We start from the raw sequence: 24566 nt of genomic DNA, 5'->3' as shown, positions 1-24566 counted from the left end.
TACCCCAATGTATTAATAGATTGACATTAGATTAACTTTTATCGGTACTTTCTTAATTAATGGAAATTAAGTTGTTATTGTATATATATACTACAAATTAGATATGTATATTTTGGTATAAAAAATTGGAAATTACTATTAAATCATTAAATACAAGTATAATATATTGTATTATTATTTAGGCTCAAAATATCTATATTAATAATCTAATTTTTATTCAACCACTTTTATTTAAATGGTGACAATTTCAATGCTTAGTATTTTTTGCAGCTTAATAAATTTATTTTTCATAGTGTTAGTATTTTTTTTTTTTTTTACATTATATGGTATTTCTAGATTTAAGTGAGATTATGTGTGTGTGTGTGTACGAACTTTAATCTAACGAGACAAGAGCAGGTCTGGATATTTTAAACAAATATTGAATTACCTGAATGTGAAATTGCTGACTTCTTTTTTTGTGAATGACATTTTGTTAAATTATTAATTGAGCCGGTTTGTAGTTCTTCTTAAGGCTTAGTCCCCTCTAATCCTATGGATGATAGAGAGAAAAGAAAATAAAAGAAGGAAAGAAATTTTGAAATTTAAATTGAAAATAAAGTAAAGTAAAAGAAAAGAAAATTATATTTTTTTGTTTCTTGAGGTTAATTTTTTCTGATTTTTATTTTTATTTTTTCTTCAATCAAATAAAGAAAATGATATTGTTATGCATTTTTTTCTCTTAATTTTTTTCTTTTACTTTCACTTCCAAATGGATCCTAATACTGTGTTTGAATGGGATATTTAAAAAAGCCAATTCATTTTTTTTAGTGATACACTTCGGACAATGTTGACCTTAATTAGAATGAAGCCCATTCACTTCGACTGCCACAACTGGACCATGGAAACCTACCATCCAATAAAAAAACACTCCTGGACCAAATCAATAAAACTTAAAAGATGTTTGCTCTTGCTTTTTTGTATCATTATTTTTTGAATGTCAAAATGATCGTAAATATAATTTACACATATAATCAGAGATAAATGTATGTAATTGTGAAACGAGTTATCTTATTCAGACAAAATTTAATTTATTCATTATACATCAATACATTATGTTATATCATTCAATTTATTTATCTCGATTTTTTTTTTGTTGTGGGAATGATTTATCTCGTGTTTGTGCTAAGAATGATGGAGCAGTAGCAAGTTGACCCAAGATCATCATTATAAGTTAAAATCCTCAATGCTTTGTTTAACACCAGTGGACACTCCATCACAAAGTGTTCGTTTGTTGTAAGGTTAAGTAGAATTGATTTAAAATTATTGAATGTAATTAAGATGTGTTCAAATCAACTTGTACTGTTGTACATATGTACCAAAATCAACTTGTACAAAGTATATGAGAAATTGATTCTTGATGCACAGGCCCAAGGTCAGCATGTCCAATGTCGCCCATAATATGAGAAAATTATGGGCTTCATCTTCCTTAGCAAGGTGGTGGACGATGTCTCGGCGTGAGGAGTTGCTATTTACACTGGTTTACCCTTTATACATACACCCCCCTTTCTTTCTTTCACCTTCATCACACCCTTGACCCTCCTCCTCTCTCATTTCTCTCTCTCTTTACTTCTCTTCAAAGCCATCTCAGACCATCTTAATTATTTTTTCATAGATCATACAGTAATTAGCTTCTGTAACGTAAAAATTACACGATAAAAACTAATTTTTGTAATTTTTTTGTTCACAATCTAGGAAAATGCAGGAGATATGAATATGATAGGAAAGAAGTGTATTTTGGGAATATTTAAAAAAAAAAAAGTGATACCGTGAAGAACGAAAATGGAAGTTTTAACAGCATGGACCATCGTTGTGCTATGCATGGAAATGATAACTAGATACTAGATAACCAAGGAGGCAACATATTCACTAAGCCCTAAATTAAAAAGAATCATAATTACAAAGAAAGGGAAGATACTCTAAAAATGGAGATGCGGGGTATCGATCCCCGTACCTCTCGCATGCTAAGCGAGCGCTCTACCATCTGAGCTACATCCCCTATTAATGTTTGAGTCTTACAATTTTAATTTATCCTAATTACTATTAAACTCTGGAAATAATTGTATTTTGTTAATTTTGTTCTTTTTATAAGAAATTTCTTTCATATAAAAGAAAAAGCCGAAAGTAGCTAGTACATTTTCCAGTTTATTTATATTTAAGGATTGGAATTTCAAATATCAAGGTTGTCCATTTTTCTTTTCGATAGCAAGGTTGTCCATTACTCTCTTACCCGTACACACGTTGATAGTCGATAAACAATTAAACAAGATTGGGGTTTTCACTTTTCAATTGTTTGGACGACTTGAAAGTTGTACGAAGCTTGCAAAAGAAAAATTCAGGTATCCTAGTTTTTATTGTGACAACCAACCATTGAAGCTGTGCTAAATAAGCAATTGATAGTACTTTTTAGCTTTTGTAGGGGATTAAAACATTTAAAAGAAACATAAGAAAAAAAAAAACTTAAGAATATCATTTTCTAAAAAAATTCATTGTTTATTTTTTCTCTCTCTATAAAAACACTTAAAAGAAGTTGATAACGCTCAAGGCATTTCAAAAGTTAAGAAAAACTATATTTTTTTTTGTACACAGGTATTAATAAATTAAGATATCTCTTCTTCTTTTTAGATTGAAATCATGTATATCCTCTAATTCACATTATATTTTAAATATAAGTAATATATATATATATATATAAATATAAAGATTGATGTATGAATTGAGTTATTTTAATTTGATACTTTCATACATTGATGAGTGACACTGGAAGTGAATTTAAAATAATTTAATCCTATTAAAATTTTCATTCATTGGTTCAAAACTCAGATTTAACCAAGGCAGGAGTGGAGGCCAGGGAGACATGGTAGAATAGAGTAGTAGGCGGTCCACAACCACTGCGACATAAATATATATTGACTTTTTTCACTGAAACAGAGACAAATCATAGACTTTCCGCTAAGTAGAATACGTACACAACCATTTCTCCTAAAAAAAACATACACAATCATTAATAGTAGTGTATAGTATTATCTCATGAAATTACACACAACTCTTTTATTTTTTTTCTATTGTCACATTAAATTTTTAAATTATTTTAAAAAAATATTACACTGACATAAAAAGCTTAATGTAAACATTTAAAAAAAGAAGAAAAAGTTTGTACAATTTTACAAAAAGTCAATATAATTTACTTTATAAAATTTTATTAAAAAAGTTATTTATTACAGTATATTTTATATTTTAACATAATAAATATTTTATTTTTTTAAAATCTTAATAAATATGTTTTATTAATGTGATTTTTTTTACTGCAATGTGAAAATGTTATATTATCAATTGATAAAAAAACATCATCATTAAATATCTTTTTAAATAATTATTCCAAAAGTCTATAAATTTATAATATGATATTTTCTTAATTTCAAATTAACTGATGTTTGATATTAATTGATATTTTTAGTTTTGGTTGAAATATTAAAATATTTATTCTAATTTTATTTTCAATTAATACTATTGTGTTGAAACTTGAAAAACTTGATCATACTAATTTATTAAAATTAAGTAACAGTGTAAGAAAACTTTAGTAAAATTGTCTACTAATAAGTATTATTGTTTTGAAATCCTTATATTTTAATTTACGTAAAAAAACTTAAACATCCGTTACTTTAAAATAAAAAGAGTAATAGATTAATTTATTAAAAAATAAAGTTGATTGCAATCATTAAATTTTCAAAATAAATTAAATAATATTGGTATAATAAAATAATTTAGGAAAAAGAAAGTGAGTGACAGATCAACTAAAAGAAAATTACTAACAACGTGAATGAAAAATAAGAAGAGAATAAAAAATGCATTTAAGAATACACTTCCCGAATCTGACACAAATAATTAATAAAGAAGCAGAGTAAAAGGGTGAAGTGGAACCTCTGTAATCAGCAGTACCACCAACACCAATGGTTGATGCTGGTAGTGGTAGAGAGTTTTTCAGATCATAGACAACAAAACACAAAACACCGTAGAAGAGAATCTAAACGGTTTAACCTTGTTCTTTTTAAAATATTTCCCTCCATTCAACACAACAACACATGGATACCATTGCCAATTCAGTTTCGAAGCTACTCACATTGTTTCTCACGGTCTTGTTTGTGGGTTCTGAGCTGACACACTGTAATGTCACCTACGACAGAAAGTCTCTTCTCATCAATGGCCAGAGGAGAATCCTCATCTCTGGCTCCATTCACTATCCCAGAAGCACCCCTGAGGTTTGTGCTTCACTTTCTTCACTCTTTATCAGTTTCAACCTTAAAATGAGCTTCAACCTTTGTGTTGTCTTGTTTGCTTCAGATGTGGGAGGATCTAATTTGGAAGGCCAAACACGGAGGACTTGATGTCATAGACACTTATGTCTTCTGGGATGTCCATGAACCTTCTCCTGGCAATGTACTACTCTGGATCTTCCTTTCTTTCCATCAATCAACCTCACTTTTGGTTCTTTGTGATTTTTCTGAAATATGCTGGCTTGCAGTACGATTTTGAAGGAAGGTATGATCTAGTACGGTTCATTAAGACGGTGCAGAAGGTGGGGCTTTATGCCAATCTTCGGATTGGACCTTATGTATGCGCTGAGTGGAACTTTGGGTACATGTTGCTTCCATAATCCATATTTCTCTCTCTCTCTCTCTCTCTCTGAGTGTGTGTGTTAATATGTTGTGATTCTCAATCGCATTCTTTAATGGTGTACTGTAGAGGAATTCCTGTATGGTTGAAGTATGTTCCTGGCGTAAGCTTCAGAACGGATAATGAGCCTTTCAAGGTTGGACTTACAATTCCATTGACATGGTTTCTCTTTATTGTCTCAAGTCTTGGATAATCTATCTGACATTGGCGGTTTTTCGTTCTTAGGCGGCAATGCAAGGTTTCACGCAGAAAATTGTCCAGATGATGAAGAGTGAGAAGTTGTTTCAATCTCAGGGTGGTCCAATCATTCTCTCTCAGGTATGCAATTCCTTTCATTGTATGGCATAATTGAAGAAATACTCAAAAACCAAGGTCACACCAATGAATCACTACTTGAAGAGAAAGTCTTGAACTTTATTTGTTTTTCCTCTACCTCTCTCTGTGTTTTATAGATTGAGAATGAGTACGGGCCAGAGAGTAGGGGAGCTGCTGGCCGTGCATATGTAAACTGGGCTGCAAGTATGGCTGTTGGATTGGGTACAGGAGTGCCATGGGTGATGTGCAAGGAAAATGATGCCCCAGATCCTGTGGTGAGTCCTATCATTCTCTTGCTTGTCTTCATTATATTTTTATTGAGGGTTGAATATGATCTATCCGATTCTCCATTACAGATAAATTCATGTAATGGTTTTTACTGTGATGATTTCTCTCCAAATAAACCATACAAGCCTAGCATGTGGACCGAGACTTGGAGTGGCTGGTAAGCCATATAGTCTATTACATTTGAAGTTGTTTCTGTAACTTTTCTAATTTTTCTTTTACCCATTTTTGTTCTTCTCATCTCTTTTCTCTATTCCCAATGGTCACAAGGTTTACAGAATTTGGCGGCCCAATTCACCAGCGACCAGTTGAGGATCTATCCTTTGCAGTTGCTCGTTTCATACAAAAGGGTGGCTCATATGTGAATTATTACATGGTTGGTCATTTTCTATGATTTGTTTCCAAATTTCACAAAAAAAAAAAAAAAGTCAATTACTGGGATAAGGCTCGGTTCTGCTTCTTCTTGTCATGAAACACGTGTTGCCTTACTTTTAAAATCTGAATTTCACCTATGTGCTTTAATGAAAAATGCTAGTACCATGGAGGAACTAACTTTGGACGATCAGCTGGAGGCCCATTCATAACTACAAGCTATGACTATGATGCTCCAATTGATGAATATGGTAAGAAAACCATGCTTACAATGAGCAGATTCTTTGGTTATTTTGTTTGCTCCACGATTCACTGCCATATTTAGATACTGTTTTTAGGATGACAACCTAGCCTATGAAATATTGTATCATAATTCCTCAATAAAAGTATAGACATATGATCTTCAAGTCAAATTGACTGTTGTACTATTTTGGTATTTCCTTCTCTTATATAGAACATATAATATGCACAAATTGGCATTGGATAATGTTTCCATCAGATGTTGCCTTAAAGATAGCTTAATATTATCTATTGTTTAGGTTTGATCAGGCAACCAAAATATAGTCATTTGAAGGAGCTTCATAAAGCTATCAAGCGATGTGAACATGCTTTGGTGTCTTTGGATCCCACAGTTTTGTCATTAGGAACACTACTGCAGGCATGTTGTCTCTGATATGAAGCAATTACTCTCTTTTTTGTGCTTCCTTATGATAAATTAATCTTTGTGGTAACTATTAATCTTGTCTCTTAATGCGCATTTTCCAGGCTCATGTATTCTCTTCAGGAACTGGAACATGTGCAGCTTTTCTAGCAAACTATAATGCACAGTCAGCTGCTACAGTGACATTCAATAACAGGCACTATGATTTACCTCCTTGGTCCATAAGCATCCTTCCTGATTGCAAAATTGATGTATTTAATACTGCAAAAGTAAGAATTCTACACAAGACCTTTTAAAGCTAAGCAATGTGATGGAAACATTTGTTGCCCATTGGTATTTATTTCTTGTCAGCCTTACCCTTGCATCAAGTAACTGACTGGATTGTTATTTCTTTCATGAAGGTGAGAGTTCAACCTTCACAGGTGAAAATGCTTCCTGTCAAACCAAAGTTGTTCTCCTGGGAGAGCTATGATGAAGATCTATCTTCTCTGGCCGAAAGTTCAAGGATTACAGCTCCTGGACTCTTAGAACAGCTGAACGTTACTAGAGATACCAGTGACTATCTATGGTACATAACCAGGTAAGCTGCTTGATTTAAAAGTAAAGGTTATCGCCTTGATTTTCAAATAGCTATCAAATGAATTGAATTTGGAGTCGTTTGCATAGATGACAAAATAAATTCTACAATGCCTATTGTGACAGTATCAGATTCAACCAGATGAAATTTGCTTGTTTTATTTTTCAAGAAGTTCCTGAACATTTTTGGCATATTTCAGATTTAAATTCTTCATCGGATAGATTCTGATATCCTACCTTGTCAGTTCTCAGCATTTAATCATACTGTTTTCTGGTTGGCATGATGCAGCGTTGACATAAGTTCATCAGAATCCTTTCTTCGAGGCGGACAAAAACCCAGCATTAATGTGCAGTCTGCAGGACATGCTGTTCATGTGTTTGTTAATGGGCAATTTTCAGGTTTGCAGAATTGCTGTTAAACATGTAGTTTCTTTTGTTTCCAACTTTGCATGTTTATTAATTCCGAGTTAAAACGAAGATGAATGAATTCGTTTACAGGGTCGGCTTTCGGGACAAGGGAGCAGAGAAGTTGCACATATAATGGACCTGTTGACCTACGCGCTGGAGCAAATAAAATTGCTCTTCTCAGCGTGACTGTTGGATTACAGGTTAGTATTTAGTACCTTGCTTGTAACTCCAACTTGGACTGGACTATTATATTTCTATTTACCAGTTAGTATTTAGTACCTTTGCTTGATCATTATGTTGCTAGCCATTGATTTATTTTCCCTTTTTTCACTGGAAGAATGTTGGTCGGCATTATGAAACATGGGAGGCAGGGATCACTGGTCCAGTTTTGCTCCATGGTCTTGACCAAGGACAGAAAGATTTGACGTGGAACAAGTGGTCATATAAGGTCTGATGTACATCATTTTATTAATCTAACATATGTATTCATACAAGTTTCAATTAATGAGACCAGAAAAAAAATGTTTTCTAATTACAACATGATCTCCAATAGGTTGGCCTAAGAGGAGAGGCTATGAATTTGGTATCTCCCAATGGAGTCTCGTCTGTTGACTGGGTCCAAGAGTCACAAGCTACTCAAAGCCGGTCACAATTAAAATGGTACAAGGTGAGAGAACAGTCACTTGCTTGTATAGTTAAATAATAAGATATGTCTATGCTTTCATCCACGGTTGGTTTTCAGGTGAAAAAGTACTTTTGAAGCAAAAGTAATTTTACCTAAGGATCAAGATCTTTACTTTTGCTTTCGTTTTATTTTTATCCCGTTGGATTTATATTGGAACACGCGCATAACATTTCTAACTTCAATCTAAACATGCACTAATTATTCAATTTGGAACCTCCAGGCATATTTTGATGCACCCGGGGGAAAGGAACCACTGGCTTTGGACCTTGAAAGCATGGGTAAGGGTCAAGTATGGATAAACGGGCAGAGCATAGGGAGATATTGGATGGCTTATGCAAAGGGTGACTGTAATTCTTGCACTTATTCTGGGACCTTTCGGCCTGTAAAGTGCCAACTTGGCTGTGGACAACCCACTCAACGATGGTACTGCTTTTCTGTAAAGGATATAACTAAGATCTTACTTTATTATTATGTCTTTAGGAAAATGATACTACTATTTAGAACCGTTGAACTTGTGTAGTCTGATCTGACAGATAAATATCACGTGCAGAGAGTGAAAGAATAGTGTGGGGAGGGGTGTACATGGCTTTATTTACCTTTGGTTGTGTCAGTATCATTGCACTCTGATATGAGTAATGATAATGTCACCACCTTTTTTGTATAGTGTGCCAGATCCAATGCTACTATATGTTTTTTTTTTTGTTTTTTTAATGTAAGAGGCCAATGATGAGAGAATAGAGATATTTACCCGTTTTGTGTTTCGAATTTTGCAGGTATCACGTTCCAAGGTCCTGGCTGAAGCCAACAAAGAACTTGATAGTAGTGTTTGAAGAATTAGGTGGAAATCCTTGGAAAATATCTTTGGTAAAGAGAGTGGCACATACTCCGGCAGTTCATGGGCAGTGACCCAGTTCAGAGAACCAAAGAACCTGAATAAGAATCTATGTCTACTGTGAATTTTGTGGCTTTCGTTGGAACGAAGGTAGCTTCGAAACAATAAAGTTATCTACTTCGCAATATGAAGTGTTTCTGTTAGTTCTATGGTTCCTACTCCTAGCACCTCTTTTTCTTATAGAAATGGACCACCGTGATTGGTACAAAAGATGTACCTAGATGATTTTATATTCTTTTCGACACGTGAACCAATCTACTTGGAGAGTACTTGTGAATGAAGTGATTGTAAGGCCCCCAATTCATAGGATCATGGATCCCCCTCCCCCCTTGTGCAATATAAAAAAAAAAATCTTTGGATGATAACTGCACCAAATATTTTCATGTAATATATAATAATCATCGTACTGCACTCCTGTCGCTTAGCCCCATCGCTTGTGTCGAACTGCCTTTTTTTTTTTTTTAAAGAAACTACCTACCTTTTAAACTATAAAAATAAATTATGCCGTCGTGCTGCCAAGCATCGATTAGAGGTTTTTGATGCTTTCATTTCTGATATATGCTTTACCTTGATGATATCGGATATCGTTCATGACCATATTTTAAGCACTACCATGTATATCATCAAACGAATAGGCGAATTTGTTGATATCATTATTAAATACTTCCGGTACATTCCAATAATCATTTGTTCCAACTATTTTGATCGGTTTCTAAATGCCATCGCCCCAACTTATTAATGTCCAACTCCATATGACTACTGATTCTTTTCACCAGATGCCACTGTTTTGTTTATAGAAGGGGCGAGGAACGAGGAGTTTTTTTTTTTTTTCCATTCATAAAATTCTCGTGTTTAGCCAGTTTTGTAGCTTTTAAACTTGTAATTATCTCTAAACTTAAAGCTATCTTATCCAGAAGTTTTACGAAACACATCCAATGTCACGGCAATGATAAACATAAGGCACTGACTAATCTTTTTGGCTAGTTTCATCAGCAGAAATGTTTCAAGTACGATAGTACAACAATTTCATTTATACACATAACCCGTCCATGTTTTACAAACTCCAAATCCATTCTGAAATCATTCAAACAGACTCAATAATAGTTATAAAAGCAAACCGACTCGAAGACAATAGTCAATTATTCTCAACATATTCATATGGCACTTCAGGCAGCATCAATTGCAGCAAGTTTGACTATTATGTCTTGCAGCTCCTCTTTCCTGGCACCCACAAGCTTCTTCACCAGCTTGCCTTCTTTCAAGAATAGGAAGGTTGGCATAGCCTCAACTTCCCACTCCCTGGAAACAGTCTGAAGAAACCAAAGTAATTGCAAGGCTCTTAGTTAAGGAAATAGTCCTCATAGCGTTTTAGGATCTAGGATAAAAAGATAAGATAATGTTATGTGGTAGTTTCAGATATACTCACCGCCAATTCATCTACATCCACCTTGAGGAAGGTGACATTCGGCAACTTTTTAGCCATATCCGCAAGAATTGGGGCAATGAAACGGCATGGGCCGCACCAAGAAGCAGTAAAATCCACCACAATCTATTAATGTAATTTTATTTCAGTATTTATTAAATGTTTAAAATCGGTGGAAGAAAATATTTAGAGGAATCACAAATCATGCTAACAATGACACAATCTTCAACATCAGACATTTCTTATCTTCCCCCTATTTCCCCTCCCTCCTCCCTATTTCCTCTCCATTTCATTCCAAACAAAACAGACCCTTAATCACAAAAAGAGGAAGCTAAAAACTTCAACAACAAAGTTATAACTTCAGGGGATCAACATCCTCTGCAGTTACTTTATAACAGCAAGCACCCCAGTCTTAGAAAATATTTCATTTCTGTATTGAAGTGAAACATGACGGGTTTCTTAAAGGCAGCTCGTGCAGTTCAAATTTGAACTGCAGGCAGTTCAATTCATTGAAGATATCAACACAGTATCACTAAGAATTGAAAATTCAGGTAACTTAAGGTTAGATCACTATAAAAAACACTGGCTATAAAAAGGTTACAATTAGTTACAATAGCTAATAAGCAGCAAAATGTTATCATATTCCAACACACGTTAATAATCCAAACAAAGGAGGCAACAGGGCAAGAATCAAATGCGTATGGGTAATGGGACTAGCAGAGAGGGTAATTTGCAGAGAAGGGACGGGGCACAAGGGATGCATACAACTACACAAAGATAACTAACCAACCAACAGTGTTTTTACATGAAAAGATAATCCAGGGATATCTTTTCCATGAAGAAACATAGTCACCATACCATTATAGACAAAGCCCTACTCTCTCATCTAGAAAATCTGAAAGCGATGCAGCACCACCCAGAATTCCAACGGAGAATAATAAGATGCAATTCAACACTTGTCCACTATTTTTTAAAAAGCAATAACGTATTTTCTGTACCACGTCTAACTTTAAGTTCATCCATCAATGGGTAAAAGCATATGATTCTGTGTCGATTATTTTGAAATTTTCCGCATCATAGCATAGCATTAGCATCGCACACAACCACACCGTCCAGATACAAAATTAACAAATATATATGCCATAAAAGAATCTAGAGTTGACATTGATAGAACAAAATCGCTCATTGAGGCAACAAACGATAAAAGAATTTCCTAATGTGGAAACCCTAGTGCGCCTATACTAATGCAAATCAAGACGGTAAAAGGCAAAACGAAATGAAAGAGCAAGTTAGGGGGTAATGACCAATTTCTTGGACTCTTGTCCCTTCTTGAGATGTTCCTCCCACTCCTCCACGCTGTGGACACCAATCACTTGTCCCTCTTCGGCCATTCTTCTCTTCTCTTACTTTCCTTTCCCTTCCTTGGATTCGAATCTCTTTTCGCTTTGAACTGCACGCCAAAGAGAATGCCCCCCTGCGCGTATATATATAGTACGTGGTGTTGTGGACTGTTACTAAAATGCGCCTCACGTGTCCACATTGACGCACTGCACTAACCAAAATTGAGGTTTGTAAACATAATGCATGACGCCAGATTTTCATTCCCAAGATTGGGCCAAAGTATTACGTTAGGCCCAAGAGAATGGTACCGGGCCTGATCTCCGTTGATCCAGAATTCAGACGTGGATTATCCAGAACCACGAACCAACAAAAGTTTCTTCTGTCCTCTCCTTAATCCTTATTATTATCTCATCCACATAAGCCCTGCTTGTGCTTTAAACCACCAGATTTAACAAAATCTAACTCCTATCTACGTCTCTTTGATATTTTACGCACATTTCATTTCACAGCCACAGCCACTGTGAAGTTCGTAAGAGATTTATGACGGAATATAATAAAAGTAATAACAGAAAATAATAATAGCTCGGAGCCAGGTCCAAATCCAATAGTAACCACACACCAAAACTTCGTCTCTCCGATTCACTACTTGTATTCTTCCTTCTCTTTTATTCTATTCTAAATTTCGCATTGGACATGGCTTTCACACAGCTTATCCCTTCACCTTCTTCTTCCTCCTTAAACCCTATCACACTCTCCCTAAACCCTAAATCCCCAACCTCTCCGCCGCAGCAGCATTTCAATCTCGATATTCTCCGGCACCGGCGCCGGAGGCCTAATTCCACTCTTCGGTGCTCCGCCTCCTCGTTCTCGGAGAAGCACCACACGAACTCCTCGAACTCCGACGACGTGGTGGAGCTCCCCCTGTTCCCTCTCCCTCTGGTCCTCTTCCCTGGCGCCATCCTCCCCTTGCAGATCTTCGAGTTCCGCTACCGCATCATGATGCACACGCTCCTCCACACCGACCTACGCTTCGGCATCATCTACACCGACGCCGTCTCTGGAACCGCCGAGGTCGGCTGCGTCGGCGAAGTCATCAAGCACGAGCGCCTCGTCGACGACCGGTTCTTCCTCATCTGCAAGGGGCAAGAGCGGTTCCGCGTGAATGGTGTTGTCCGCACCAAACCCTACCTCGTCGCGCAGGTGACGTGGCTCGAGGACCGCCCTTCTCCCTCCACCGACCTCGATCTCGACGGTCTCGCCACCGAAGTGGAGACCTATATGAAAGACGTTATCCGGTTATCGAACCGGTTGGGAGGGAAACCGGAGAAGGAGGTTGGGGATTTGAGACGAAACCTCTTTCCCACGCCGTTTTCGTTTTTCGTTGGGAGCACCTTTGAGGGCGCGCCTAGGGAGCAACAAGCGCTGCTTGAATTGGAGGACACTGCGGCCAGATTGAAGAGGGAGAAGGAAACGTTGAAGAACACGCTTAATTACCTCACTGCTGCTTCTGCTGTTAAAGACGTTTTTCCCTCTTCTTCCAATTCTTCTTGATTGGGGCTTATACTTTACCTAAGGTATTGTTGCTTTTAAGTGTAACCTCGTCTCAATATATTCAGAAAATAGATGTAAATTATTTTTGTGCCTAAACGCTAGTTGTTGTTTTTTTTTTTCATTTGTGATACATTTTATATACTGTGCTACTTGATAAATAAAAAATCCGACACATACAATTTTGCGGATATAATGCGAATAGTGGTGTGGCTAATAGGATTCTATTTTTTATTTTTAACCTTAATCACTTGCTGAAAACTTTTCATTTGTTTAATATTGCTGCTACCTGATTCTGACAGTTAGAAGCATATTCTGTTTTAGAATAAAAATGCACACCGCATGATTTTGATATCCTTTACCGAAGTGTTATGTTGATGAGTAATACTTGTTAATAACTAGTTCTTTAAGTGATCGGTGCATGTGAATTGTTATAGATGCTAATTAGCTTTAGCTAGGGAAAATTTATTTGGATTTGCTTTCTTGCAATTGTATGTAGGTATGTTTGAGACTATTTTTAGTTTAAGGATTGGATATAGAAATGATTTGAGTCCGTCTGAGCGATGGATTCATGTACTTTTTTAATTTTTTTTGTTGCCAAAACTAGAGCTACAACTTATTTGTTTAGGATGAGAACGAAAATATATTTTGCTTGGTTTTGCTGGCTGATTGGAGCAAGTGTTTTAACTATGGGATGAATTAACACTGAGACCATCAGATAATATACCAAACTGGCTCTGTGGCTCTCTGTTTTGTTCTGGATTAGTTGCTGGTTGTATTTTTCACCTGATTTTATTGGTCTCCTATATCTGATTTCTACTGAACATTGTATATACGGGTTTAGATGGTTTCTATTGTTTTGGTGACAACTCAGGAGACATGTTTCTGTAAAAGCTAGTATCAAGCTCAAGCAACATAAACAGTTGATAGTTTCTGTAATTCTGTAAATATTGACAACATGAAAAGGGCACAGGAAACGTTCTTCTTACTTTTTTTCTATTGGCATGTTTAATTTAGGTTTTGCAAATTATAGTTTGATATAATGGAAAAGACTTTTTATATGGTTTGAGAGATAAAATCATATTCTAACAAAATCTAACTATAGTTTTATTAAACATATTATTTATCAGCAGACTGAGTTTTGAGGTGCGGAAACTATGATCCAAGCATTTCATTAATAATTAATAATCCAAATGAGTACTGCTATTTATCCCACTTATCCTTCAATACACGTTCTAATTTAACTTTATTACTGAACTTAAAAGCCTGGTGGGATATGAGGCTAATGTTTTGATTCCACATATCCCTTTGAAATTGCCACTGTTTTTGTGTATGTAAACCATTCATTACCCAATATTCTCTTCATGAGTTCTTTACCATCCAATAATGAACTCCATTTTCTGAAAGCATACCCTACTATCAATAATGCACGATTCAAAGTTGTCCATGAGAGTGTTTATTTGTTCATAAGCAACAAGAGCCTTTATGTTTCTCTTATTTGTTTTGGAACAGGGATAGCTCGATGCTCTTACCTTCGTTCATTATTTATTTTGGTTGTTTAAAAGCATATACCTGTGCGTGTGGCATACATGTTCTACCTTGATTGGTCTCTTAGAAAGAAAAAAAAGGAAAAAAAAAAAGAGTATCGCTGTTTAGTTAAAAAAATTATTTCATTTTTTGGTCCAGGGGAATAGATAAAAACCAAAAGAAACAGACTAACTAACGACTGAGGGTTGTTTATTTTTGAAGTATACATGGACATAATAAAATAAAAATAGAGATCGTGGCAAGTAAAGAAATGGAAGGGGTACATCCTCAAAAGGGTTACATTTAAAATACTCGTACTGTGATTTGGTAATGCATGTTTCGATGTATACATGGACATAATAAAATAAAAATGGAAATCTTGGCAAGTAAAGAAATGGAAGGGGTGCATATTAAAAAGGGTTACATTCAAAATATTTGTAAATATCATGTTCAATCATCCGAAAATTTGAAATATCACTTAACATAATTTTAAGCAAATGTTCACGTATTTGGTCCTAACTCATATATATATATATATTGGGTTTTAACTTCTAATACTAACTTGTTTTAAAAATGTAAACTTCCAAACATAAATTAACTTACTGAACAATGAATTTTAACCAAAACTAATTTGATTCAAAATTAATTTTATATACACTCACCCAAACTCATACTAATTGGCTTTGTTACATCAACGTTAATGTCCATAGAAACATTTTTGTCGCATTTATTTATTGGCATGTTTATGTATGGAAAAGCCATTGTTTAATATTGTTGGAGAGACCCGATCATAACAAAATCTAAATGCAATTTTGTTAAACATATTTGATGATACGTTTCAAGTTGTTATCTCCGAACCGAGGTTTGAGGCATATAAGCTCATAGAACCGAGAAGAGGACTGCATAACAAAAGCATACATGTTTCCTTTATAATATAGTGGTATTACATTCGGGTTGTTCGTGCATTCCCCTACTGGTTTATCCTATCAATATGCACATACCATAACTTATCCTATCCATATCCCCCCATACCATAGCGAATATAATCCATTTGACAAAACTTGATTTCTTTTGAACCCTAATCGGCTACTCGTAATAGAATAACTCAGTAATACAAATAGGATAGCAACTAAATGACTCGATCATACAAATGAATATCGTTGCACATAAATGTTCACTGAGATTTCCAACCTCTTGACTTGTGGGAAAAATCTTGGTTCTCAGAAGTGATTGTTGTCGTCCCATTTGCAGTTCTCTGCATGTATATAGACAGTCAGTAAGCAAATTTGTTTTAATAAAAAATGCAACGGTAATGACATTTGTTTATACATTCTCTATTATTTGGATGAATAAAGTATGTTGCTAGTATTTCTTGGTAAACAATTCCAGCCAATAACATGGTAATCAACTTAAAAATTAACATTGCTGAATTGAATTGAATTGAAAACTCATGCATAACGAAATATATTTGATTAGAACGTACACGTCAACAAATTCATCACCAATTCGTGGGCATCATTAGATCATTTAATGGTGATGAGCATAGGTCAGAAGCAGTTCATACAAACCTTTAAACATTGACCTCTTCTTGTATCACAAATCGGATAATCTTGGGGGCAACAGTGGCGCTTGTCTTTGCAGCACACGGCAGAAGTTAACCCACAGCATTTCCAAGAAAAGCATATTCCAAGAAAGCTCTTGGCACAGCAACATGTTTCTCCTTCTGAACAGTGAGTAAACAAATTACATCTTACAGGACCTGGGGGAGGAGGGATAGGAGGATTAGGCTTGGTCTTGACAGGATATGAAGCTAATGTGTTAATTCCGCATATTCCTTTGGAATTGCCACTATTTCGTATCATGTGTATGTAGCCATTCATTCCCCAATATTTTCCCCATGAATTCTTTACAATCCAATAATCAACTCCATTTTCTGAACCATATCCTACTATCAATACTGCGTGATCCAAAAAAGTTGAACATGGCCCAGTGAAGATACCCTAATACATCAACATTTTATTGCCATTGTTAATTGGAAGATAGATAATACAGATAAGTCAGTAATAATATGAAATAAGTTAGTGCTACTATTGACCACTGGGACCACCAACCTTTGAGTACAACTGGAATTCTCTTTCACTACCACATATGCCTACGCTTACAGGTTGTGATGCAACGGCCTTTAGTATCTCTTCCTCACTCGGAGGCACGTCAACATAATCCTCAATTGTAACAGCACGCCTTTTTAACTGTAGAATAGATGCAGGAGAAAAGGGTGAATACAGATAATAAACTTAATGATACCAGAAAAACAAAAACAGGGAATAGAGAAAAGGAAAGAGAAGAAATTTCACAAACATTTTTTTCGGTCTTAGACCCTTGGTACCAGAAGTCACATTAAACACTGAATAATTTGAGTTGAACTAGGTGGACTCATTAACATCTTTTTTCTTTTTACTTAAACTCAAGACTTTAACAGAAACCATGCTCTTTAGTGCTTGCACCAAGTGTTGGTAATTTACAAGCATTTTGATATTCTACAAAACTTAACAATTCAACATTTTGGAGAGTAGAAAATGAAGCAAATACCTTGTCCTTACTGCAGGACCGTTGCCGAGCTTGATACGGATAATCCTCCTCAGTGTCAATCCCTTTGTTGTCGATGACAAATTGGTATGCAAAATCCATGAGTCCACCTCCACAACCACTGTTGTAGGATGTATCACAATCTATCAGCTCTTGTTCAGAAAGGCTTAAAAGAGACCCTGTGACAATCTTATTTATGCCTTCAATAGCACCAGTAGCTGAGAACGCCCAACATGCACCTAGATAACACATCTCACGTTGTCACTGAATTACATCACGTATACACATATATTTACTCTCTACCACTACAAATTACAATGGCAACTAAAGTCCAACAAGTACAAATAGCATGACACGAAAAATGACAAATTCAAAATTAACCAATGAATTTTTTGCATAACCATACAAGAGAGATACAAGAGACAGAAAAGATGGAATGCAATTTCCAGTAACTGCCATTAGCAACTTTTCATATCAAAAGTTTTCCTACTAAACCGGATTTTCCTTTAAAGTCTTAGGCCACCAATTGGCAAGATCATAAAATCAGCTGACCAGAATATAGTTGTTTGTCACATATCGCTCCTTCTGTATCCCATTAACACCTAACATTTGTCTATTTATGTCAAATAAACTTTTAGAAAATAAAAAACTATTTCTTTGAAATAATTTACTGATTATAAATACTAATATTAAAATTTAGATTTGAGCTTAACTCAATCAATCCTAATTGTTCCAACTTAATCACGTCTCGGGTTCCAACAATGGCTATTCTACTGCATTCAATAATCATAGAGTTTTGTTGTCCATAGGATACCTGTGGTCTCTACAAAAAAAAAAGATTGGTTCCTACTTATATACACTTTTGCCAAGAACTAAGCGTCTTGAGAATCAAATGTGCAAGACTGCATAACTCCAGGTGGTTCCATAACAAGTGACCCAAAGCGACTAAAAGCTACCATTAGAATAAACTTGCATACCATCTTAAATTTTAAGTTCGACCTAACTCAATTCGAAAAGTTAGTTGAAGCTATTTCTCACTTAGACACACTATTTTTGAATCATTTCATTGATCGATGTGGGATCTTGAAGAATCAAGGAAGTAAAATTATTAAGAAAAAGGGAGTAAATAGAAGAAAAGTGGTACCACAGCTTGCTTGGTCTTTGACGGGTGTAACTGCGCCGCTCTGTCTCCAATCGATCTGAGAAGGAATGTGCAGAAGGTCACGGGATTGTTGATTCTGGGGACGTTTGAATCGAAGCAAGGTAGGGGGAAGACCGAGACGAGTGGTTTTGAATTCATGGTGGGTGAGATCGGCGAAAGCGTTGAGGGAAAGAGTGTAGCTTGGATTATTATTGTTATTATTGGCGTTTTGGTTGTGTTGGGCGACAAAGGCATAGTTGTCCTCGAACACTTTGAGCCTGTACAGTTTTTCTTCCTCGGAAGAGTATGTTTTGCTGTGTTCCTTACACCACTTTTCGAACAGTTCGGAGGTGTCAGAGGCAGACAAGAAGAAAAGTGTGAAAAGGAGAATCAGAGACAGGAATTGTAAAAGAGAAAGGGAATATAAACGAGTCATGGCTTTGGGAGAAAGCAAAGCTGAGTTCGGATTCCTAGAAAATAGGGACGTGAGGTTGGTTGAACTATATGGATCTGGAGTCCCAACTGCAACGCCACACTCACTCAATATATATGAGTAACTGTATCCACTTAAAATTCTTTTTTTATTTCATAAATAAATGAGTTTGTCTCAAAATTGAACAAGTAAACCATACCCCGCATATCATTTGCATTATTAAAGGCAGTGTATACCGCTAGTATTTCAATAGGGAAAAATAAATAAATGTATGTCCAAATTCTTTTATCTTGAGTGACACTAAAAAAAAGTTATTTAAATTAAAGTCATTGGACAAGTAAAAAATAAAAATGTGTCATTCACAATGAAAGTAAAAAATTTTCACACCAGTAAACACACATGCTCATTATACTTCTAAACATTTTTTTTCGAATAAAAAAAAACCTTCCTTTTTTCTCTTTTTCATGCTAATCAAAGAAGGTGTGTTAGAAAGAGCCGGGAAAAAAATATAAATATAATAGATAATGTGATATGATAGGAGAGAAATAGAAAAAGTTAAAGATATTAATGAATTGTTTGATATTGGAAAGATGTTTTACAAAACTTATTTGATTTTCAAAATTAGAAAAAATGCAAATATATATTGGATGGGAGGTACGTACAAGGGTGTTGGCGGCTTGGTCCCTTAGCTTTTTAAATTTTTTTTGATATATAAATAATAATATTTAGAAGGAGTATTATCTCTTCCTTAAATATTAATTAACTGTGAAATTAAATATTTGTTCTTATACTTGAGGATAGAAGGAGTATTATTTTTAATTATATATTGATCATGAAATTTCTGTCTGACATGTAAAACTGATGGCTAACATTAATAATATTGGATCTTTAAAAAATCCCTAATTTATTTTATGTTTAAATAAATTTTCTATTAATATTTTAATAAATTTATAATTATATATTTTTAGAAACATTTGAATATTTCATAACAAATTTGATTGGTACACCTGAACGTTAGGTCTGACTCTGTGAGAAATATATATTCACAAATTTATTGAAAGGTAATAAAAAATATTCATGTAATTTATTCTTAGGATTTTATATTATACATGTTCCAATCATTCTTATTCTTAGGTAAGATTTGAGAAGATACCGAGGTGTGTGGTATAATATTTTTAAACATAAATAAATGTTGGTGTAATTTAAAAGAAAATTAATGTAATAAAATAAAAAATGAGATTATATACAATTTGATAAAAGGTTAGAGAATGTTGTTGTAATTTGGTCTAGTTAACTTGGTGGCTCGCTGACGTCACGTGGTTAAGTTGAGAAACAACAACAGAGACACGGTGGTGTACTCACGGAATGAATTGGAATCGGATCGTGTCGTAGCCACCGCTCCTACCTGGCGCCGTCTTTCACTTTCTGCTTCTCCCATCTCCCACTAAACAACCATGGACCTGGATCCTCGCCAATACGAAAACCTTGTATGTTTCAATTTCTTATCTCATTAATAATAATAATAATAATAATACTCTTTCGTTTTTCTTCTCCGTGCCCTTCTGTTGCCACTCCAGTTTCTGCTTTATTTTATTTTTTTTCTTGTGACGTTTAATTAAACTTTAAAGATAGCGCTGTTGCGTTGTGAATTTGTCATATCCTGATTCCATCTTAGGCCACTAAACTATCCAATTATTTTGTTTCTCCTTTCACTTTCGTTTGGTTTCTTAACCAAGTTGTTGATTGATGATTGAGGACTCGACTAGAATGCAGACCCTCGTGCGTAATTGGCCGGTGGATATTAATAATATGTTGTTGCGATAAAATATTCCTCACTCTTAGCGAAACCCTTTAGCCGTGTCGCATCTATTTCAATTAATTTTCTCCTCAAAGATATTTCCCAACCCTAATTTCTGATGGGCAAAATTGAGCAAAGGAGGGATTGGGACACATGAAAAATATAATATTTCTCGTGCTCTGCTGCATACTCTATTTAGCTCTCACATGAATTACCACTAATCTGCGTTTTGTTTCCGGTGGTGGTGATTACAATTTTTTGCCCTCATTTTTATTTTTGAAAGAGAACATAATTCAACCCCAAGGGGTTGGTTGAGTGGAGTAAGACAGGTCTTTAGGTTTGAAACCTCGCTCTTCTCCTCGAGGTGAAATAAATGTAAGTTTCTTTGTAAGTGTTCTTTAAGCCCAGAGACTTTTCTTTTCCTGGATTGAGGCACCATCTCCTTTTCCTAAATTTTATCTGCCAAAAGAAAATTTGAGCTGAGATTGAACCCTTTTAGTACGCTTTGTTGGGTTTCCAATTGTAAATTGTTGATTTCCTGGTTCCATTGATTCTCTTGCCATAGTTAATGAGGTTCCATATTTTTTTCTTGGCTACATGAATTTTCAGGCTGTAAATGATAATGACATCCACAACATTGTTCTGTCATATCTTATACATAATTGCTACAAAGAATCGGTAGAATCATTCATTGCTTGCACGGGAGCAAAGCAGCCGACAGATTATTTGGAGGACATGGATAAAAGGAAAAGTAGGTTTGTGGTTATTTTTGGGTATACAAGATTAATTCAAGTGTTGTTACCTGATCATATTTTATTTTCTTGCTTAGCCTAGGAAGTTTTGTGTTCACTCACTTCACTGAGTGTTCATTCATAGCCACTCTTTGCATCATCTAAAAATGCCCATTGGAATAGTCAAGTCAACCCCAACTTGAGGGATGCTGAACTGTTTATGCTTTAATACCACTTAAAACATCTGTGGTTATTTGAAATGACTGCTGACTTTTGTCTTAAAACACATTTGAGTTGTGATTATACTTTTTTTTTTTGTGGCGGATCTTCTTTACTATGTTAAGATATCTGCTGGGCTTCTCTTTACATTGTAATATTTTCTTCCCTGCAGTCTGCAGGGCAGAACCACAGAGGGTGTTGGGAAATGCTCCTGACACCTGTGGAGTTCATTGCCTTTTTATTGGATCCTGTTATAAGTTGTGAAGACCTTCTTGATGATAAATTTCATTTGTCTCTAGGAATTTTTCACTTTGCACTAGAGGGAAATGCACTCAAGGCTATTGAGCTTACTGAACAGCTGGCAAAGGATATTCTAGAGAACAATAAGGATTTGCAGTTTGATCTACTAAGCCTTCATTTTGTTGAGCTTGTCTGCTCAAGGAAATGGTGAGCAGAGATTAGTTTTCTCTCTAGGAAAGCATGTTGTAAACTTCCTGCTTTCATAGAATTTCATTTTATTGGCAGCACAGAAGCTTTGGAGTTTGCTCAGACCAAATTGGGCCCTTTCGGAAAGGAGCCCAAATATATGGAAAAGCTTGAAGTATGTTCGCATTTTGCATAGTTTTTTTTTGTGTCGTGTGTGTGTTTTTGTGTGGTTAAGATTGAATAAATATTAAGCTGCATGTTGCAGGACTTTATGGCCCTTCTTGCTTATAAGGAGCCAGAGAAATCCCCAATGTTTCATCTCCTTAGCTTAGAGTATCGGCAACAGGTTGCAGATAGTTTGAATCGAGCCATTCTTGGTTGGTTAACTTGATATCTGCATGTTTCTTTAATATATTTTGTTTCAAATCATGATGCTTTTTTCTATCCATGTTAAATATATGATTTCTTTTTTCCTGTGGATGGTGGGTAATCGCCAGCACACTTGAATCTTCCCAGTTACACAGCAATGGAGAGGCTAATACAGCAGGCTACAGTTGTAAGACAATGCTTAAGTCAAGAAGCTGGCAAGGTAATGGGTGTAGCTAATGTAATTTAAGATTTGATGCAAATTTATGTCTAAGTGAGATAGCCTTGAAATTTGGATAGCTCTGCTCTTTTTGGACCGGTTCACTGAGCATTTTAGCACAAGCTTAAAAGGTGATGTAGATACCATTATGCATATATTAGTGTTCAAGCTAATTCTTTCATTACTCTTTGCAGGATGGGCCACCATTTTCCTTAAAGGATTTTCTCAAAAGTTGATGGAAAACAGTAAAAAATGGAGAGTCAATTGGGGAATGAAGCTCGTTTACCTTGAACCTTTCTCGTCTCATATTGGATTGGTGTACGGTTTCATCATAGTGTAAAGTTTTTTGAATGCCTTTTCATCTATAAATTCTTTGTTTCCAAGCTATCTTCTTCTTTTTGGTCTTGCTGCACTTTTGCGAGGCATGAGTAATCTATGAGTGATCATGGCCAAAAATGCAAGATTGAGATGATCCTCCTGTCCGAGGCAGTTGACCTCATCTGGGACCTAATTTCCACTGCCATAATTTCTACTAATTTAAGTTATTTTCAATCCATTGAAAGGTTGGACAGACAAAATTAAGTACCATAATTTCCCTTAATTTAGATGATTTTCAATCCATTGAGGTTGAGCTGCCAAAATTAAGGATATATATATTATATTGTTTAAATATTTGATGTAAAATCTTTTGGTTACATGTATGTGGATATGAAAGGAAGATTGAAGACTTCAATCTCTTTTGTCAGTAAGTTTCAAGTTATCAATCAAAACGTTGGGTGTGTACAAAAGGCATGTCTGAATTAAATTTTTATTTGGTCTTTTATGAATTTTTAATTTTATTTATCATTATAATTTTGGTGTGGGAGCCTATCAATATTTCTTTGTGATCAGCAATGATGCGTTCAGCGTCACATTATTTCGCTTAATTTTCTGAAGTTAAATCATTTGATTGAATCAAGTGATGCTGATGACTGGGTTATGCTTGATTTTTCGTTTGGGATGTTCTAAACTCAATGTTGCAACACTTTTGGTTACTAGGTTACTATCAAAAGTATGTTTGTACATTAAAATTTTGTCTGGAAATTCAATTTTTGTAGAAAGAAGACTTAGGTTGTTTTTGTAAACTTAAGTTTAGGTTAAATTTAAGTTTACAAATTTTAATTTGAACATGTACTAACTTATGCCAAAAGATGCAAGTTTTTCTCAAAATCACTTAATCGATTATGGTATATTTTATATGTAAAACATAACATAATAGATTATATTATCACTTTAATGCATGCTCTCTAGTCATGAGAACAAAGGTATTAGGACCATATTCTCACCCTTTTCTTTGTAATTTCTGCTATCTTTTGCTTAGAAATGTTTTTTTTACTGATCCATCACTTTTTATTTTTCCTACTCACTGTTTCAAATCTACCAAACCAATTCTTTTTTAATTTATTTTCTAGCCTATTTCTCTGCCTCCCCTTCTCTTTCCCACAATTTTCACACTACCAAATTGACGCTAAATGAAATTAGTCCATTACAATGATGGGCATGTGGGGGTAGTTTTTATCCATTTGCATCTCATTTTTATACTTTTGACTTTCTGATCAATTTAAGAAAAACTTAATATTATTTACAAAAAAAAAAAATATCTTTACAATTTTAATGTTATCTTGTGACAAATCATTTTTTATGTATGCTTCTTATAGGCAAAAAAACACTAGCTTTTGATGTTTTTGCGTTTTTTTTACTACTATTTCCATAGCTATTGATATTTTATCAATTTCAAGAGTCACATTTTTTTCCACATATACTTTTTTTTTGGTGAAATGCTTTTTATTCACACCTAGAAGCCTCTAGGGAAAGAAATACAAGCAGCATCTGCTAAATCTCATTACAAAATCACATTTAAATC

General features: G+C 34.9%; 5 protein-coding genes and 1 non-coding gene across 6 annotated transcripts; 3 read left to right on the top strand and 3 right to left on the bottom strand.

Moving 5' to 3' along the window:
• Positions 1–1962: 1962 nt before the first annotated feature.
• Positions 1963–2035, bottom strand: TRNAA-AGC. The gene has a single exon. It is a non-coding gene; the product is annotated as a tRNA-Ala (tRNA).
• Positions 2036–3915: 1880 nt separating this feature from the next.
• Positions 3916–9319, top strand: LOC114408612 (beta-galactosidase 5-like). Its single transcript, XM_028371715.1, has 18 exons — positions 3916–4295; positions 4378–4473; positions 4559–4671; positions 4780–4846; positions 4936–5028; positions 5163–5300; positions 5382–5470; positions 5581–5686; positions 5846–5933; positions 6222–6340; positions 6448–6612; positions 6745–6923; positions 7209–7318; positions 7418–7527; positions 7665–7775; positions 7881–7994; positions 8233–8435; positions 8786–9319. Exons 1-18 carry the CDS (start codon positions 4119–4121, stop codon positions 8916–8918), a joined length of 2211 nt encoding a protein of 736 aa, XP_028227516.1. The 5' UTR covers positions 3916–4118; the 3' UTR covers positions 8919–9319.
• A 535-nt stretch (positions 9320–9854) lies between these two features.
• On the bottom strand, positions 9855–11854 carry LOC114408615 (thioredoxin H-type 1-like). The gene is made up of 3 exons (XM_028371718.1): positions 11632–11854; positions 10331–10453; positions 9855–10214 (listed from the first exon to the last, which is right to left on the bottom strand). Exons 1-3 carry the CDS (start codon positions 11716–11718, stop codon positions 10071–10073), a joined length of 354 nt encoding a protein of 117 aa, XP_028227519.1. The 5' UTR covers positions 11719–11854; the 3' UTR covers positions 9855–10070.
• Positions 11855–12136: 282 nt separating this feature from the next.
• LOC114408614 (lon protease 2-like) lies at positions 12137–13444 on the top strand. The gene has a single exon (XM_028371717.1). The coding sequence runs from the start codon at positions 12362–12364 to the stop codon at positions 13217–13219; it is 858 nt and encodes a 285-aa protein (XP_028227518.1). The 5' UTR covers positions 12137–12361; the 3' UTR covers positions 13220–13444.
• A 2199-nt stretch (positions 13445–15643) lies between these two features.
• Positions 15644–19002, bottom strand: LOC114408613 (low-temperature-induced cysteine proteinase). Its single transcript, XM_028371716.1, has 5 exons — positions 18474–19002; positions 17333–17568; positions 16855–16992; positions 16312–16743; positions 15644–15998 (listed from the first exon to the last, which is right to left on the bottom strand). Exons 1-5 carry the CDS (start codon positions 18904–18906, stop codon positions 15918–15920), a joined length of 1320 nt encoding a protein of 439 aa, XP_028227517.1. The 5' UTR covers positions 18907–19002; the 3' UTR covers positions 15644–15917.
• A 1186-nt stretch (positions 19003–20188) lies between these two features.
• Positions 20189–23451, top strand: LOC114408611 (glucose-induced degradation protein 8 homolog). Its single transcript, XM_028371713.1, has 7 exons — positions 20189–20390; positions 21311–21452; positions 21951–22098; positions 22177–22252; positions 22343–22454; positions 22575–22666; positions 22858–23451. Exons 1-7 carry the CDS (start codon positions 20358–20360, stop codon positions 22897–22899), a joined length of 645 nt encoding a protein of 214 aa, XP_028227514.1. The 5' UTR covers positions 20189–20357; the 3' UTR covers positions 22900–23451.
• Positions 23452–24566: the final 1115 nt, after the last annotated feature.

Source organism: Glycine soja, chromosome 4 (genome assembly GCF_004193775.1).
Source record: "Glycine soja cultivar W05 chromosome 4, ASM419377v2, whole genome shotgun sequence".
In the NCBI taxonomy this organism is placed as follows: domain Eukaryota; kingdom Viridiplantae; phylum Streptophyta; class Magnoliopsida; order Fabales; family Fabaceae; genus Glycine; species Glycine soja.
This window is presented reverse-complemented; position numbering and strand designations above follow the sequence as displayed.